Here is a 14,667-nt window from a genome sequence, read left to right as displayed (position 1 = left end):
GGGGGAAGAGAAATGTGTTAGCTGTATTTTTGTTGAAGGAGGAGAGAAAGGTGATGTTGCAATGTTTGGGAGGTGGAGAGAGTGAAGGTGCTGCACTGTTGGGGAGGACAGAAAGGAGAAATGGACTGCATTCCATACATTTGGATCGTGTGATTAATTGGGTGATTAAAAAATTAAATCGATGTTCAGCCCTAGTTATAATCATATATCATCCCCCAAATATTACTGACAGTATTCAACTTACCAGACAAGAAGTCTTCCCCTTCCGCCTAAGCTGCACGGCACTCTTACTCACAGCACTGGACAATAAAATGATCTACAGTATAATACTAGAGTTGCCAAAGCTTCTCCTGTCTTTTGCCATTTGCAGGACACAGACTGTAGAAGTTAGGCTGGCATCAGCCTCAGTTCCCTTTAGTCTTTCCCAAGATAACACCTCAACAGCCATGTTGCATTTCCATCCTCTTTCTATTTAAGCATCCCCTATGTCTATCCCATGCAGTTTGTTTGTTTAGTACTAATAATCTGTACTAACATATGATATCTGCAAGCTGACTACATTGAAACTTTGGTCTCAAGCACATAAGTGAAATGGTAGGTAAGGTTTCTGCTGCCTTTAGGACATTTCAAGACAGAAAACAGTGTAGGTTTTCACCTCACCTCTTTTCTGCAAGGAGTTTCTCTTCCAGGAGCTGCTGCATCTTCTCCTCAATCAGCCGCAAGTTACTATGGAGACCAGTGCTGTGATCTAATGGTTTGCTCTGATTGGTTGTGGGCAGCAGTTGACTTTCACTCTGCTCCAACATCTCCAGGGTTCTCTGCTTTTCTACGGAGAGCTCCTTTGGTAAATTGCAAGACACAGGGGAGAGCATTCATAATGCATGTCCAAGATATTTTGTTCAGTTTTTTTTTCTGATGCTACTTACTTCATCCCATTTCCTCCCTACAGAAATAAGCAAGTGGTAGCTCACGTTGGCCATCTCACAAGCCACAACAAATATCATGAATACGTAATCCACCTGCCAACTTCAAGACAGCAGTTGGGCCAGTCCATCTTTGAACTCTCATTTCAGATAATTATTCAGGATTACAAACTTCATAATGATTGGGAATGGTAGTATACAAAGTAGCACTGTTGGGAAGTGGGATTTATTCACTCACTTCTCTCCTACAAGTGTGTCCCATTTAATTTCCCTGAATTGGAATGCCTCTCATTTTTGCTCATTTTCCTTTTGTGGTCTCTATTGTTCATAAATAGCAAGCTCAGAGGTCCCTTGCCAGTTTTTTCCATGATTAAGGGATACAGTGATACCTCGGAATCTGAATGCCCCAATACTCAAACAACTTGGAATCCGAACGAAAAGTTCGAGCAAATTTTGCCCTGGAATCTGAACGCCCTGCAAGTTGTTTGTGCGTACATTTCCCCAGTGCTCGGGCCACCCCTATGTCATAATAGAAGACCCAAAAAGGAGCAGAAAAACTTCCTGGGACAAAAAGAGGTAAGCAGGAGATGAGCAACTGTTACATTACTCAAATTAGTAGGTTTTAGGAGTGCATAAGTCTTGATTTATCAAGTACAACAATTGAGTTGTAAAGACAGTGACATTTACAGACAATGGTTCACACAGTTTTTCCACATACAATAATGCCAAAATGGGGCAGTTTTTGCTTTTAAACAGTTTTCATATTCGGTTGAAGACTTTTACCACCTTTTCATAGATACCAAAGACAATTGCAACATCTAAGCACACTCTGCCCTATTATAATTTGAGTTTGTGGGGCCCAGGAACAGATTAATCCAGTTTCTATTATTTTGAATGGGAAAAATTGTCTTGGAACGCAAACGGGTTCTGGAACGGATTAAGTTTGGATTCCAAGGTATCACTGTAGTTCTCTCCCCTATCAGGTGACTTGTATCTGGAATGGTCTACTCGTATCTCTTATTGACAAGCAGCAGCTTTCTTATTGTTTTCTTTCAGAAATACCTGATAGCAATTTTATTTCAAAAATGATTAGGAGCTCTTTTACTAAATCTTAGCATACACTGGACATTGCATGTGCCCATTACCACCTGGCCCTTAGATATAAAATAGGACATACCACATTTAATGTACACTAATGATCCATTCTGGGGATGAGCAGTTGATAAGGATTAGATTAGATTATAATAGCAGAGGGGTGCCTCCTGCTGGATGCTCATTGTTGGTAGAAGCTGACAGAGACACAGTCATTGGATCTGTTTTCATTCTCTATCCAAGCCGAAGCATACTACTTCTGTGTCACATCCAGATCAAACCTTTTAGATTCTATATCCTGCAATGCTCTATGCTACAGCTTAAGCCACAGGGCCTGAAAAACCTGTCTCTGAATATTGAATTAATTTCTGCTGATATTTGAAGCTGTTTAAGCTGCCCACTTCATGTTGGTGATATAGTTCCTGGTTTCTGGTCTATTCTTTACTGATGCTAGCATGCTATGAGTACCTAAAGAGATGGTAAACTCAAACTTTAGGGAAGGAAGGAAAGTTGCATCAATAGGAGAAACCCTGCTGGCATGTGAATGAAACTGAAGGCTTCTAACTGGCCCAAAACATCATTTCAGTGTTTGGATTGAAATATCTTCTGCAATTTGGAAAGCATGAAGAAACAGGTAGAATAATGTAGAAGCATAAAAGAAGCATTGGTTCCTTGTTAGCTAATCAGCTGTTTGGCAAACAGTCAAGAAGTACTTATGGTCCAAGTGTGAACCCCACAATTTTAATTGGACACATAGGTCAGTACTGAGCAGAACTCAGTGTTTTATTTTGTTTTTCTAAATGCCAGCTGCTGCAGGTAAAACAATCTGGATATTCAGCACTTGTATCTGGATACTGGACACTGCTGAATATCTGGATAGGGTGGTCAATGTCAGCCTTATCTGGAGAGCAGCAATTATGTCTGCTACCTAGATAGCTAATCAGATCAAATTAAGACGGCCTTTTTGTTGTCCTAACGTTATCCAGACAATTATCCAGTTAGTGAACTGAATATTATTGCTAACTAGCAGTGGCGTAGCAAGGGTAGGAGGTGCCAGGGCAGTGGCCTCATTCTGTATCCTCCTTTCCACCCCCACAATCGCACCCTCCCTTCTCCCGCACCACTTTCAGAGGCCAGCAGCAGGCCGGAGAAATTATTTGCGCTGGCAAAGATTAAAAAAGGTACGGGAGTGGAAAGGGAGGGTGTGAGCATGGTGTGAGGAGGGCGGAGAGGTGCCGTTGCCCCAACCAAGATAGCACTTGGGGCATTCATCCCCCCCTCCCCTTACTACCCACTGCTAATCAGATAAAGCACAATTACTTACTGTAACAGGTGTTATCCAGGAACAGCAGACAGATATTCTCACCTATGGGTGACGCCATCAACGGAGCCCCGGTACGGACCACTTTAAAAGTGCATTGCCACTTTAAGAGTTTAGAAAGTTCGAGATAGCCTGCACCGCGCATGCATGAATGCCTTCTTGCCCGACGTAGGGTGCGCGATCCCTCAGTTAGGATAAGCCAGCTAAGAAGCCAACCCAGGGAGGTGGATGGGTTGTGAGAATATCTGCCTGCTGTCCCTGGATAACACCTGTTACGGTAAATAACTGTGCTTTATCGGAGGACAAGCATGCTGCATATTTTCAAGCTAACAGAAATGAGATGGTGGGAGTGTTGGCCTTAGGAAAATAAATTATGTAATACAGATAGGCAGAAGTGCCCATCCCATCTGGAGAAAAAAACTTCAGACAATAGTGAGAAATGTATGTATGAACTGAGGACCAGGTAGCAGGACCAGGTGGCAGCTTTACAGATTTCCTCAATAGGAGTAGATCTGAGGAAAGCCATAGAAGCTGTCTTAGCTCTAATTTTGTGGGCTGTGACAGACTCTCCAGTGTCAGGCTAGTCTGAGCATAAGAGAACGAGATGCAGGCAGCCAGCCAGTTGGAAATCGTCTTTTTATAAACAGGATGGCCCAACTTATTTGGATCAAAAGATATGAACAATTGGGGAGATGTTCGATGAGGCTTTGTCCGGTCAATGTAATAGGCTAAAGCTCTTTTACAGTCCAAAGTATGCACAGCAGTTTCTCTAGGATGAGAATGAGGCTTAGGAAAAAACACTGGTAGAACAATTGACTGAAGTGAAAGTCAGTGACAACTTTTGGAACTTTTGGATGTGTACACAGAACCACTTTGTCATGATGAAAATGGTGAAAGGTGGATCTGCTACTAAAGCTTGTAACTCACTGACCCTTCTGGCAGAGGTAAGAACAATAAGGAATACCACTTTCCAGGTAATTAACTTAAGATGAGCTGTAGCCATTGGTTCAAATGGTGGCTTCATTAAACTGGAAAGGACTACATTAAGATCCCAGACGACAGGTGGAGGTTTGAGAGGTGGTTTCATATTGAAAAGTCCCTTCATGAATCTGGAGACCAAAGGATGAGCAGTAAGAGGTTTATCCTCGACTGGCACGTGAAAAGCTGTAATAGCGCTGAGATGGACTCTGACAGATGTAGATTTGAGGCCAGAATCAGAGAGATGAAGCAGATAATCCAACACCAAATCCACTGATAATGAAGTTAGATCATGATGATGATGAAGACACCAGGAAGGGAACCGAGTCCACTTTTGTTGATAATATTGTTGAGTGACTGGTTTCCTGGATGCATCAAGAATTTGACGAACAGGCTGAGAAAGATGTAAGTGAGATGGATTCAGCCCAAGAGAAACCGAGATTGCAGGTTGGGATGTAGAAGTGATTCCTGATTCTGAGTAAGCAGAGCAGGACATACTGGAAGAGGTATGGGCTCCCAGGAGCTGAGTTGAAGTAGAAGGGAGAACCAATATTGCCTGGGCAACCATGAAGCAATGAGAATCATGGTGGCTGCTTCTCTCTTGAGCTTGAACAGAGTTCTCAACATGAGAGGTATTGGAGGGAATGCATATACAAACAGGCTCGTCCGATCCAGAAGAAAAGCATCTGTTTCCAGACGGAGAGGAGAGTAAAGTCTGGAGCAAAACTGGGGCAACTGGTGTTTGTGAGGAGCTGCAAACAAGTGTATTTGAGGGGTGCCCCATTGAGCAAAGATAGACTGCAGAGTTGAGAGTCCATTCGTGAGGCTGAAGAATTCTGTTGAGGTTGTCTGCTAGGGAATTCTTCTCCCCTTGAATGTAGACAGCCTTCAAGAACAGATTGCGAGCTGTCGCCCAAGTCCAGATATTTTGAGCCTCCTGATGCAACAGGAGAGAGCCCGTGCCTCCTTGCTTGTTTATGTAGTACATTGCTACTTGATTGTGCAAAGGAGGAGGACTTGAGGGCAGAAAAGATGTTGAAAAGCTTTGAGGGCATAAAACATTGCTCTGAGTTCCAGGAAATTGATGTGAAATTTTCGCTCCCTGATGGTCCAAAAACCCTGAAGATCATCCAGATGAGCCCCCCAGACATAAGGGGATGCGTCCATTCTGATGACCTGGTGATGAGGGGGTAACTGGAAAAGGAGACCTCTGGATAGATTGAAGCGACTGAAGAAGAGATGATGTCACAGATATATGTTGTGAGGGATGATCCGTTGCTTGAGACCACTGAAATGCAAGGGCCACTGGGGAGTGTGAAGATGTAGTCTTGCCAGTGGTGTTACATGGACAGTGAAACTATGTGGCCTAGAAGAATTACCATGTGTCTGGCAGAACTGGTTTGAAGAGGAAGCAGCTGCTGAGAGCCTCAAGAGAATCTTGAGGTAAAAACGCTCTCATGAAAATGTTTTCTAGGATGGCCCCAATGAATTGCAGACGTTGAGTCGGAAAGAGATGTGATTTGGGGAAACTGACTTTGAATCCAAGTGATGAAAAAAAGAAAATGGTCTGAGATGTTACTTGGATCACTTCTAGAGAGGAAAGAGCCTGCATCAACCAATCGTCCAGGTTAGGAAAAACTTGAAGGCCCGGAGATCGGAGAAATGCGGGCACTAAACTCAGGCACTTCATGAAGGCTCTGGAAGAAGATGCCAGGTCGAAAGGAAGTACCTTGTATTGGTAATGACACTGATTGAGTCGGAAGGTACTTTCTGGAAGCCGGAAGGATTGGGATATGCGTGTAGGCTTCCTTGAGATCCAGATAGCAGAGCCAATCGTTCCAATTGAGGAGAGGATAAAGCAGGACAAGGGAGAGCATCCTCAATTTCTCCTGGACTAGAAATTTTTTGAGAACTCTGAGATCTGGGTACCAAGAAGTAACGAGAGTAGAATACCCAACACCGCTGATCGAAGGGAGCTTCCTCGATGGCATTCAGCTGGAGAAGAGATTGAACTTCCTGAAGAAGAAGGGAGGACTGTCCAAAACAGACTTGCTGGGAAGATGGTCTGAAGGCAGGGTGTGAAAATTGAGTATGTAACTCTGTCGTATGATGGCGAGAACCTAGAGAGCTGATATGAGGAGCTCTCAGCGATCTAAGAAGAACTGAAGACAGCTTTCAATGTGTTGAGGAATAGACTGAAGGATGGGGATATTGACTATGCTCTGAAGAAACATGTTAAAAAAGGCTGTATTGATTGTTACGGAGCAGCCCATGGCTTGTGTTGTTGCTGACGTAGTTGCTGTTGTGGCCTTTGACTCCTGGATTGAGACTGAAATGGAGTCAACGGTTTTGCAGGAAATCTTCATTGAGAAGAAGATTGTAGTCATTTTGGACTTGACTAGAGTGTCCCACATGGTCTCGTGGGCAGACAACGTCTGTGTAGCTGTGTCCATGGAAGAGCCATGAGTTTGTCCCCCAAACAAAGTGCATATGCTAGCCTGTCCTGGTGGTTAGGGTTGAGCTGAGATCCTCTAAACCAAGTAAGGCACCTCATAGCAACTGGCAGTACTGCTGCACCAGAGGTCAAGTCAAGGGTGGCATATGCTGATCTGACCATGAACTGGCAGAGCTGAAGCAAGTCTGATATGAAAATGTTATGAAAAACTGGGAGCTTACGTTCCAGAAGATATTTTGGAATGTGGTGAAGGAAAAATGGAAAGTGTATATACCCGACTGGTTGGCCAACGTAGCAGCCAAACCGATCCATAGTCTTGCCTGCTCTGCCAGGAGGTACAGATGCACAGACCCTTACTCTGGAGAAGAGATGCATGAGGAAACTGTGGCCCACCCTGAATAGTGAGTTCAAATTGCGGGGAGCCACCGGTACTGTTAGTGGAGTTTCAAAGTTTGAGGAACTCTTCGGGTGGCTGATCATAAACTAAAGCATCTAAAAATAGGTTAGAAGTTTTAGAATCTGCCTCTAAAAGAATGGATAAAGCCCCAGACATCTCTTGGATAAATGTGGTAAACGAGCTGCCTGAGAAGAAAGGTAAGTAGAATTATCCCTTGAGGAGCCCTCGGCGTTGGAGAGCAAAAGTTCCTGTTCAGAAACCCCCTAGAGATCAGAATCTCTAGCACTGTGGGATAGTGTTGAATAGTCAGAACTGAAGGCTCCAAATGCTTTGACTTGCTGAGAGTCTTGGTAGACTGCACCGATACGGTCTCTGGTAATATCTGTGAAGAAGAGTATCGGCGTCGAGAAGCTGTCAATGTCAGTTCCCGTACCAGAATCAGTGCCGCTACTGGAGACTCCTGGGTAGGGACAACTGGAGTCGATAGCTCAGACTGAAGCGGCACCGAGAGAGTCGATGTCAACATGGGAGTTGGCATAAGTAGCTGAAATTCCTCCCGTAAATCCTCTTGAAGCAATACTGTTATTCGCTGCATTAGAGAAAAGCACCTGTACTGTTGGCATTTTAGCTGGTACCTTCGGCGCCGCTCTAAGCTCTGGAGATGAGAATGCCAGTATCGAGGCACTCATCGATACCGGAGCGGAGCTATAGTTGGGGCTGCTAGAGGTCGGCAGGACTAGACTCACTGCTACTATGACCGGAAGCCCAGAGGGAGCAGGGAAAAAGTTGGCAGCTGGCTTACCCACTGTGAGGTGCAACACCACAGACAGCATAGGAAGATCCACTGTTGGCACCGATGTAGTTGGTGTGGGCTTGATTAGTACGGCCAGTGTTAAAATGCGGTGGGCGCCAGATTCCCGACAGCGCAGAACAGGAGCTGCTGCTGAAGTGGAGTGGGATTGCGCTGCTGAAGAAAAGAGCAGAGGAAGCAGAAATCGGCAAAGTTGAGAGCCAGACATTGCAAGAAGCAGCGGTGGATGGCGGTGACCACAAGTGCCCAAGCACAGCCACTGCCCATGTTGAGAACTATCGGCGGGAGGGACAGTAACAGTAAGACAGCCATAGGAAAAACGAACGCTAGGGCAATCTATAAAGGCCTGCCGAACTCAAGCCAACAATAACAAAAGAAAAGTAACTATAATCTCTTTTTCGGGGGGGGGGGGTATTATTAAAACTGAAAAATAAAAGAAAAGAGAACTGACTGAAAAGTCAGAAGCCGCGAGAGGGGGAAGGTAGCATAACAAAAAAAATTTTTCAACAGCTGTTGAAAATGCGACTTCTTAGCTCTGCGGAAACTAAGAAACTGAGGGACTGCGTGCCCTATGGGGGGTGGGAAGGCACTCATGCATGCATGGTTCGGGCTATCGCAAACTTTCTAAAGGCTTTAAGGTATGGATGCACTTTTAAAGTGGTCCGTCGGTGATGTCACCCATACGTGAGAATATGCTGCCTGCTTGTCCTGGGATAACATATAATACCAAGGCAGCTTATAAAGATAAAAAGGAAAAAATCCAAAGTACAGAAAACAATCTTCATATAGAAGACAATCCAGTAGGAAAAGTAGAGACAAATAGATGCCTCTACATGAGTCAGAGGGCCTGATGGCAGTGGCGTACCAAGGGTGAGGGGGAGTATAAAAAAATGATGGGCCAGGAGGGGTGTCAAAAAATGATGGGCCGGGGGGGTGACATAAAATGCCTCGGGTGTCACATACCCTAGGTATGCCACTGGAGAAAGGTATGAAAAGTTTATACTTTTTCGGTGGGACTATTCCATTTATTCATTAACAGAAGATCCGGTTTTCATAAGAACATAAAAATTACCACACTGGGATAGACCAAAGGTCCATCAAGCCCAGTATTCAGTTTCCAACAGTGACCAACCCAGGTCCCAAGTACCTAGCTAAATCTCAAGTAGTAAAACAGATTCTATGTTGCTTATCCTAGAAATAAGCAGTAGATTCTCTTTTAGGAAATTATCCAAGCCTTTTTTAAACCCCACTAAGCTAACTGATTTCACCATATTCTCCGGCAACGAATTCCAGAGTTCAATTACACATTGTGTGAAAAAAAATTTTCTCTGGTTTGTTTTAAATTTACTACTTAGTAGCTTCATTGCATATCCCCTTGGAAAGTGAACAAGTGATAAATCCACTCAGTATTTTATAGACGTCTATCATATCACCCCCAAGTCATCTCTTCTCCAAGCTGAAGAGCCCTAGCTGCTTTAGCCTTTCCTCATAGGGAAGTTGTCCCATCCCTTTTATAATTTTTGTCACCCTTCTCTGTACATTTTCTAATTCCGTTATACCTTTTTTGAGATATGGTGACCAGAACTGCACACAGTATTCAAGGTGCGGCCGCATAGGAAATATCTGTACCCTTGAACTACAGTGTTGCAATATTAGACTCCTGAAAAAGGCACTTTTTTGTGCCGAAACACTGGCCATGTAGAGTCTATTTTCTTATCATATACACATATGAATAAATATTACTGTGAGACTTTGTGATCTCAAATGGCGGCACTTAGGGCTCCTTTTACTAAGATGCGCTAGCGTTTTTAGCGTGCGCTAACCATGCGCTAAATGAAAAATACTAACGCAAATTCTATGGAGGTGTTAGCATTTAGCGCATGCAGCATTGTAGATATTCAATGGCAATTATCCGTACTGCTAACTAGATAAGAACCAACAAATATAGAACTCAACATTCACTCTTTAAGCAACATAAAAGAATATCAGAAATGTGACTAAAATGCTGTTACATTGCTTCACTGAGTGACACATACAAAGAATTACTGTTACCTCTACCTCTACCAAGGAGTAGTGACTTGCCTCCAGCGTTTCCTGCAAGGCCTCCATTAGGCTGCGAAGTTCCTTCTTCTCTTCCTCTACTCCTCCTAGAGACCGAGCTGTCATTTCCAGCTCCCTGGTGTTAGAGATGAAGGCAGAAAAAAATTAATTTGCAGACGTGGAAAAAAGTTGTATGAATCTATTAGAAAAAAGAGGGGTGGGCAGGGGAGGAGACATGAGACCATTTACACCCCTGAGGATGTGGTACATGGCACCCCACCTTGCGCATTTGAAAATAGATTTTCTACAATTTATTTCTGAAGCAAGAGTGGGCAGAACCCCCATACACATTGTATTTTTTGTTTAGCTTTGGATTTTTGCATCTGTAATTATCCTGAAGAACTAATAGAAAATGTTAAAGTGATCTATTTGATTACAAGCTGGCTGAAGTCAGAAACAATAGGTGAAGTTTGTCCCACTTCATGTAAGTGTAAGCCTGTTCCACTCACAGAGTCCATGGGAACCAGCTAAGCTCTTTGGGACTAGTATCTGGGACCAGGATGTACAAAACACAGTTCAGGTTGTTGAGCTAGGCGCAGGCCAGCACCAGGCTAAATCCCAGCAGGCTGCGGGGGTGTAAAGCACCACCTTTCTGGTTGTAGCAATGTCCCAACAGAAGAAAAACACACTTGCACACTGATTCTAGAACTCTGCAAGATGGCAGCATCAACCTAAGCTCCGTGTAAGCCTATCATAAAAGTTTCTTTTTTAAGAAGGTCCACCTGCATCTTCGGTAGTATTTCTTCCAGAGATGAGGTAATGTTGAATGGGCAGAAGTGAGACAGAGGGATATGGGATATTGCTGGATGCAGAGAAAAGGGTAATTCTGAATGGGGAAAGCGAGAAAAAGGGAGGCTAATACTGGATGGGGGAGAAGAAAGACCTGGGAACAAGAGATAGGGAATAAGAGGACCTGGATAGAGTGAAAGATATGGAAAGCTGTAGGTAGATACAGTGAATAAAGGGAGATTGAAGACTGGCTAGTAAGAGTGAATGAAATTTGAATAGACAGGCAGAAAAACAGAAGAAAGCTGGAAGGAAAAGATCACTGTCAGAGATGGATGTATTGGAAGAAGTGAAAAAGACAGGAGGAGTTAGAAGAAAACCAAACAGGAGACCCTGGAAAGAGAGCTAAAAGAGATACTTTGTGAATGAGAGCTCAGAGTGGATACTTTCAGTGATCGCCTGAAAGTGTGACTTTGCTAGCTAAACATCATCTGAAAGGAACGATATGACAGTGGAACTCTGTTTCTTGTTTACTTTACTGTTTTATCTGATATTGGCAGCTAGAATCAGGTCTTTAGGCAGTTATCATAGAAGTCACTAGTCTACCAATAGGTGAGAATTTCTACTGGCAAAATATTATTTGAATTAACTGAGTTAATATCTGTGAGAAATGAAAATGCTAATATATTTTCTAATGGTGTTAATTGTTGCAAAATAATGCAAAGGTGTGAACATATAAAACATAACACTTATCCTCTATAATAAAACCCTAAGCGCGAATGTGCACTTAGGACAGCGTGTTCCCTGCGAACGTGGTGTCTGGGTCCGTGCCAAATTCAATTTTCAAACACGGAGGCAGGGAACATACCGGCAACTCCCCCCTCCCGCCTTCCCGCACCGCTGATTCCATAGGCATCGGAACCCGGGGGGGGGGGGGGAGACACAGGCACCTCTGCCAGCATCTACTTCTCACCCTCCTCACCTCCTCACCCGCCCGCTGTCGCTGGCCTCGCCGTCTTCTTTCCATTGTGGCCCGCCCTCTGACAACTTCCTGTTTCCACTAGGGCTGGCTGCAGTGGACAGAAAATGCCAAGGACAGCAACAGCGCAGCGTAGCGCTTTTCTTTGAAGTTAAACACGGCGGATGGATGAGCAGGCAGGAGGGAGGAGGGGAGGAGGAGTAGATGCCGGCAGGGGTGCGTTACAGAGTGAGAGAAGCGGAGGGAAGGGAGAAATGGATATGGAAGAGGCAAAATGGGGAGAGGGAGAGAGATTCAGGGAGGGGACAGAAGGGGAAGGGAGAGATAGGGACAGAGGAAGTAAAAGAGGGAGAAATGGACATAAGGTTCGTACCAGTGGGCCAGAAGGGGTGCTGCTGGACAGGGGGAGCAGGAAGAGGTGCTGCTGGACAGGGGGGGAGGTAAAATGAAGGGAGAAGGGCTGCTGCTGGACAGGGGGAGCAGGGAAGGGGTGCTGCTGGACAGGGGGGGGAGGTAAAAGGAAGGGAGAAGGCCTGCTGCTGGACAGGGGGAGCAGGGAAGGGGTGGTGGTGGACAGCCGAGGAAAGAGAGACAGAAAGAAAGAAAGACAAACAGACAGAAAGCGGCCAAGGAGAGAGAGAAAGAAAGACAATCTATTCTAGCACCCATTAATGTAACGGGCTTAAAGACTAGTATATAATATCTAACCAGGTGTGAGAAACCAAAAGTAGAGAAACCACAAACTAAAAGACATTACTAATACATATGATTTTAACAGGGCAGAGTGTCATATAATTAAGTACCTTGAAGAGGTAACATTACAAATAAGGATATAGTAGTAAAAAGTAGAAATTACTTATAACAGGACCCATTTTTTGGTAGATAAGTGGCTATAAATGAGATTGCCTAAGAATACTTGCAAAAAGTGGTAAGTGGTAATGAAAATTAAATAAAATACTGATGAAACTCTAGTAGAAGGAATTTGTCTAACACTGTGTGCATATAGAAGTAGCAAACATTTGCTGATTCAGAGAATGGGAGGAGTAAGCATTCCTGGGACAAAATATTGTTACTACATACAATGCCTGCAGTCAAGTTAACATTGAATTAGAGGAGTCAGCATAACTAACCACAAGGGCTATTGTTTGAAGAGCTGATTTAAGCATGTCAAATGACAGGCAAGCTTGTGAGAGGAGGGGACAGTGCCCAAATATGAGCAACTGTATATATGGTCGGAGGTCCATGGAATAATGGTAATGGGAGAAGTAATTAGGGGTGGAGAAAGAAGAAGTAGGTGTGAAAGAATCTGATAGGCTGTGAACTGTCTTTGCTCTATCCAATGAGCAGACAGGCAGGAGGGTCTACCAAAAGTTTGTACTTACTATATAAACAATGAATGCACTATGCCAAGTATGCCTACCTTACCGTTTCTTTGTGCAGATCGACACCCTTTTTGGCCAAAAAAGTAAATAAATTTAGCAGCCTTGGTTTACCTAAAATCTCTGAGAGTTTTTCTCATCCTGTGGGCAACGCATTTCTCACATGTGGTTCAGTCTTATTTTACTTTTACTGCGATTTTTTGAGATCCGAGCTGGTCTCCTTAAGCATTGAGCTTTTTGCAAGTATTCTTAGGCAATCTCATTTATAGCCACTTATCTACCAAAAAATGGGTCCTGTTATAAGTAATTTCTACTTTTTACTACTATATTGCAGTTGTTCTTCAACCTCAGTCATCTGTTGTTGTGCTTGTTGGTTGTCATGGCAACCATTAAGCTTAGACGAGACAGTTCCATTGATCTTATTATCAGCAAATAATCTATAACAAATAATCTAGCAACTCAACATCAGCTTCAGTTTTTGTGACATAATCTTGGTAAATACTGCCTAATAACTATTGGTTTGAATTGATTTTATTAGAAGTTAAGCTGATCAAAAAGGATAGATCTGGAAAACATCACAGCAACCAGCACTTTACAGGCTTTACTAACTTGCTGATTTCCACCCTGATTTCCACCGAGTTGATGCTACAAGCCACTTGTCACCTGAATTAATGGTTGCATGGATATGGAACATTCTCTCTCAGAGTTGGAATATATCAAAGTTTTAATTCTGCAAGACTTATAGTGCTACTGGACACCTGATTAACCGTTGTACTTACTGCCCAGGAACAAAAATCATGTTACATAGTGTAACCAATGTAAGGTTTTTAGCACGGGCATGGTCCTCTCCTTGTGCTAACTGAAGTTTGTACAGTAAGTTAACTGGCAGGGCAATAAAAAGCACATTATAGTAGTGAGGAAGAGAATCACTTTTTGAAAATGCTTTATCCTCAGGATACATAGATCTTGAATCAGCTGAAACTGTCTACCCTCTTGGCTATATATTCTGCAGTTTTGATAACTAGTGCCCTACCAGACCTGGTGTAGAAACTTCTTTACCTTTTAATCTGTTCCTGCTCACACCTGAGTTCCTGGACCACCTCCTCAAACTTGTGTTTTTCTGCTTCCAACACTTGATTCAATCGTTCAAGCTCCTAAGAAGAAAGGACACAGAATGCTGAAATACTATCTCATTTTTTCTCTTTTGAGAGAATACTCTAGCTTTTAACAGACTTAGACTTCTTTGGTCAAACTAGAAGGATGACAGGCTGCCAGACACTTACCTCTTTCTGTTCTCTCTGCAGACACAGCTCCTCTGTCTCTTCCATCAGTTTATCTGCAAATACACAGGTAAAAGGCAAGACAAAAATCAATAGTCATTTAAAAGTTTAAGGAAGGACCCTTAGCAGAACTGCCATTGGAAATGTATTAAATGCAAAATCTTGCACCACAGAGTGCTGGCTATGTTATATGAAGCAGCTCAGGCATGTATTGTTTTATTCCTAT

General features: G+C 43.4%; 1 protein-coding gene across 4 annotated transcripts in view; it reads right to left on the bottom strand.

Annotated features, from left to right (window-relative positions):
* The window catches only part of PLEKHD1 (pleckstrin homology and coiled-coil domain containing D1), a 110,925-nt gene that overhangs the window by 28,265 nt on the left and 67,993 nt on the right, over positions 1-14,667 (bottom strand). For all 4 annotated transcript variants that reach the window (XM_033952356.1, XM_033952358.1, XM_033952357.1 and 1 more), the window contains exons 6-9: positions 14,445-14,497; positions 14,221-14,315; positions 10,060-10,153; positions 661-839 (exon numbers count right to left, since the gene is read on the bottom strand). In XM_033952356.1, coding sequence (XP_033808247.1) covers positions 661-839; positions 10,060-10,153; positions 14,221-14,315; positions 14,445-14,497 — 421 coding nt within the window. The remainder of the gene's footprint in view (positions 1-660; positions 840-10,059; positions 10,154-14,220; positions 14,316-14,444; positions 14,498-14,667) is intronic.

Source organism: Geotrypetes seraphini, chromosome 7 (assembly GCF_902459505.1).
Source record: "Geotrypetes seraphini chromosome 7, aGeoSer1.1, whole genome shotgun sequence".
Taxonomy (NCBI): domain Eukaryota; kingdom Metazoa; phylum Chordata; class Amphibia; order Gymnophiona; family Dermophiidae; genus Geotrypetes; species Geotrypetes seraphini.
The sequence above is the reverse complement of the archived record's forward strand: the minus strand, read 5'-3'. Positions and strand labels throughout refer to the sequence as shown.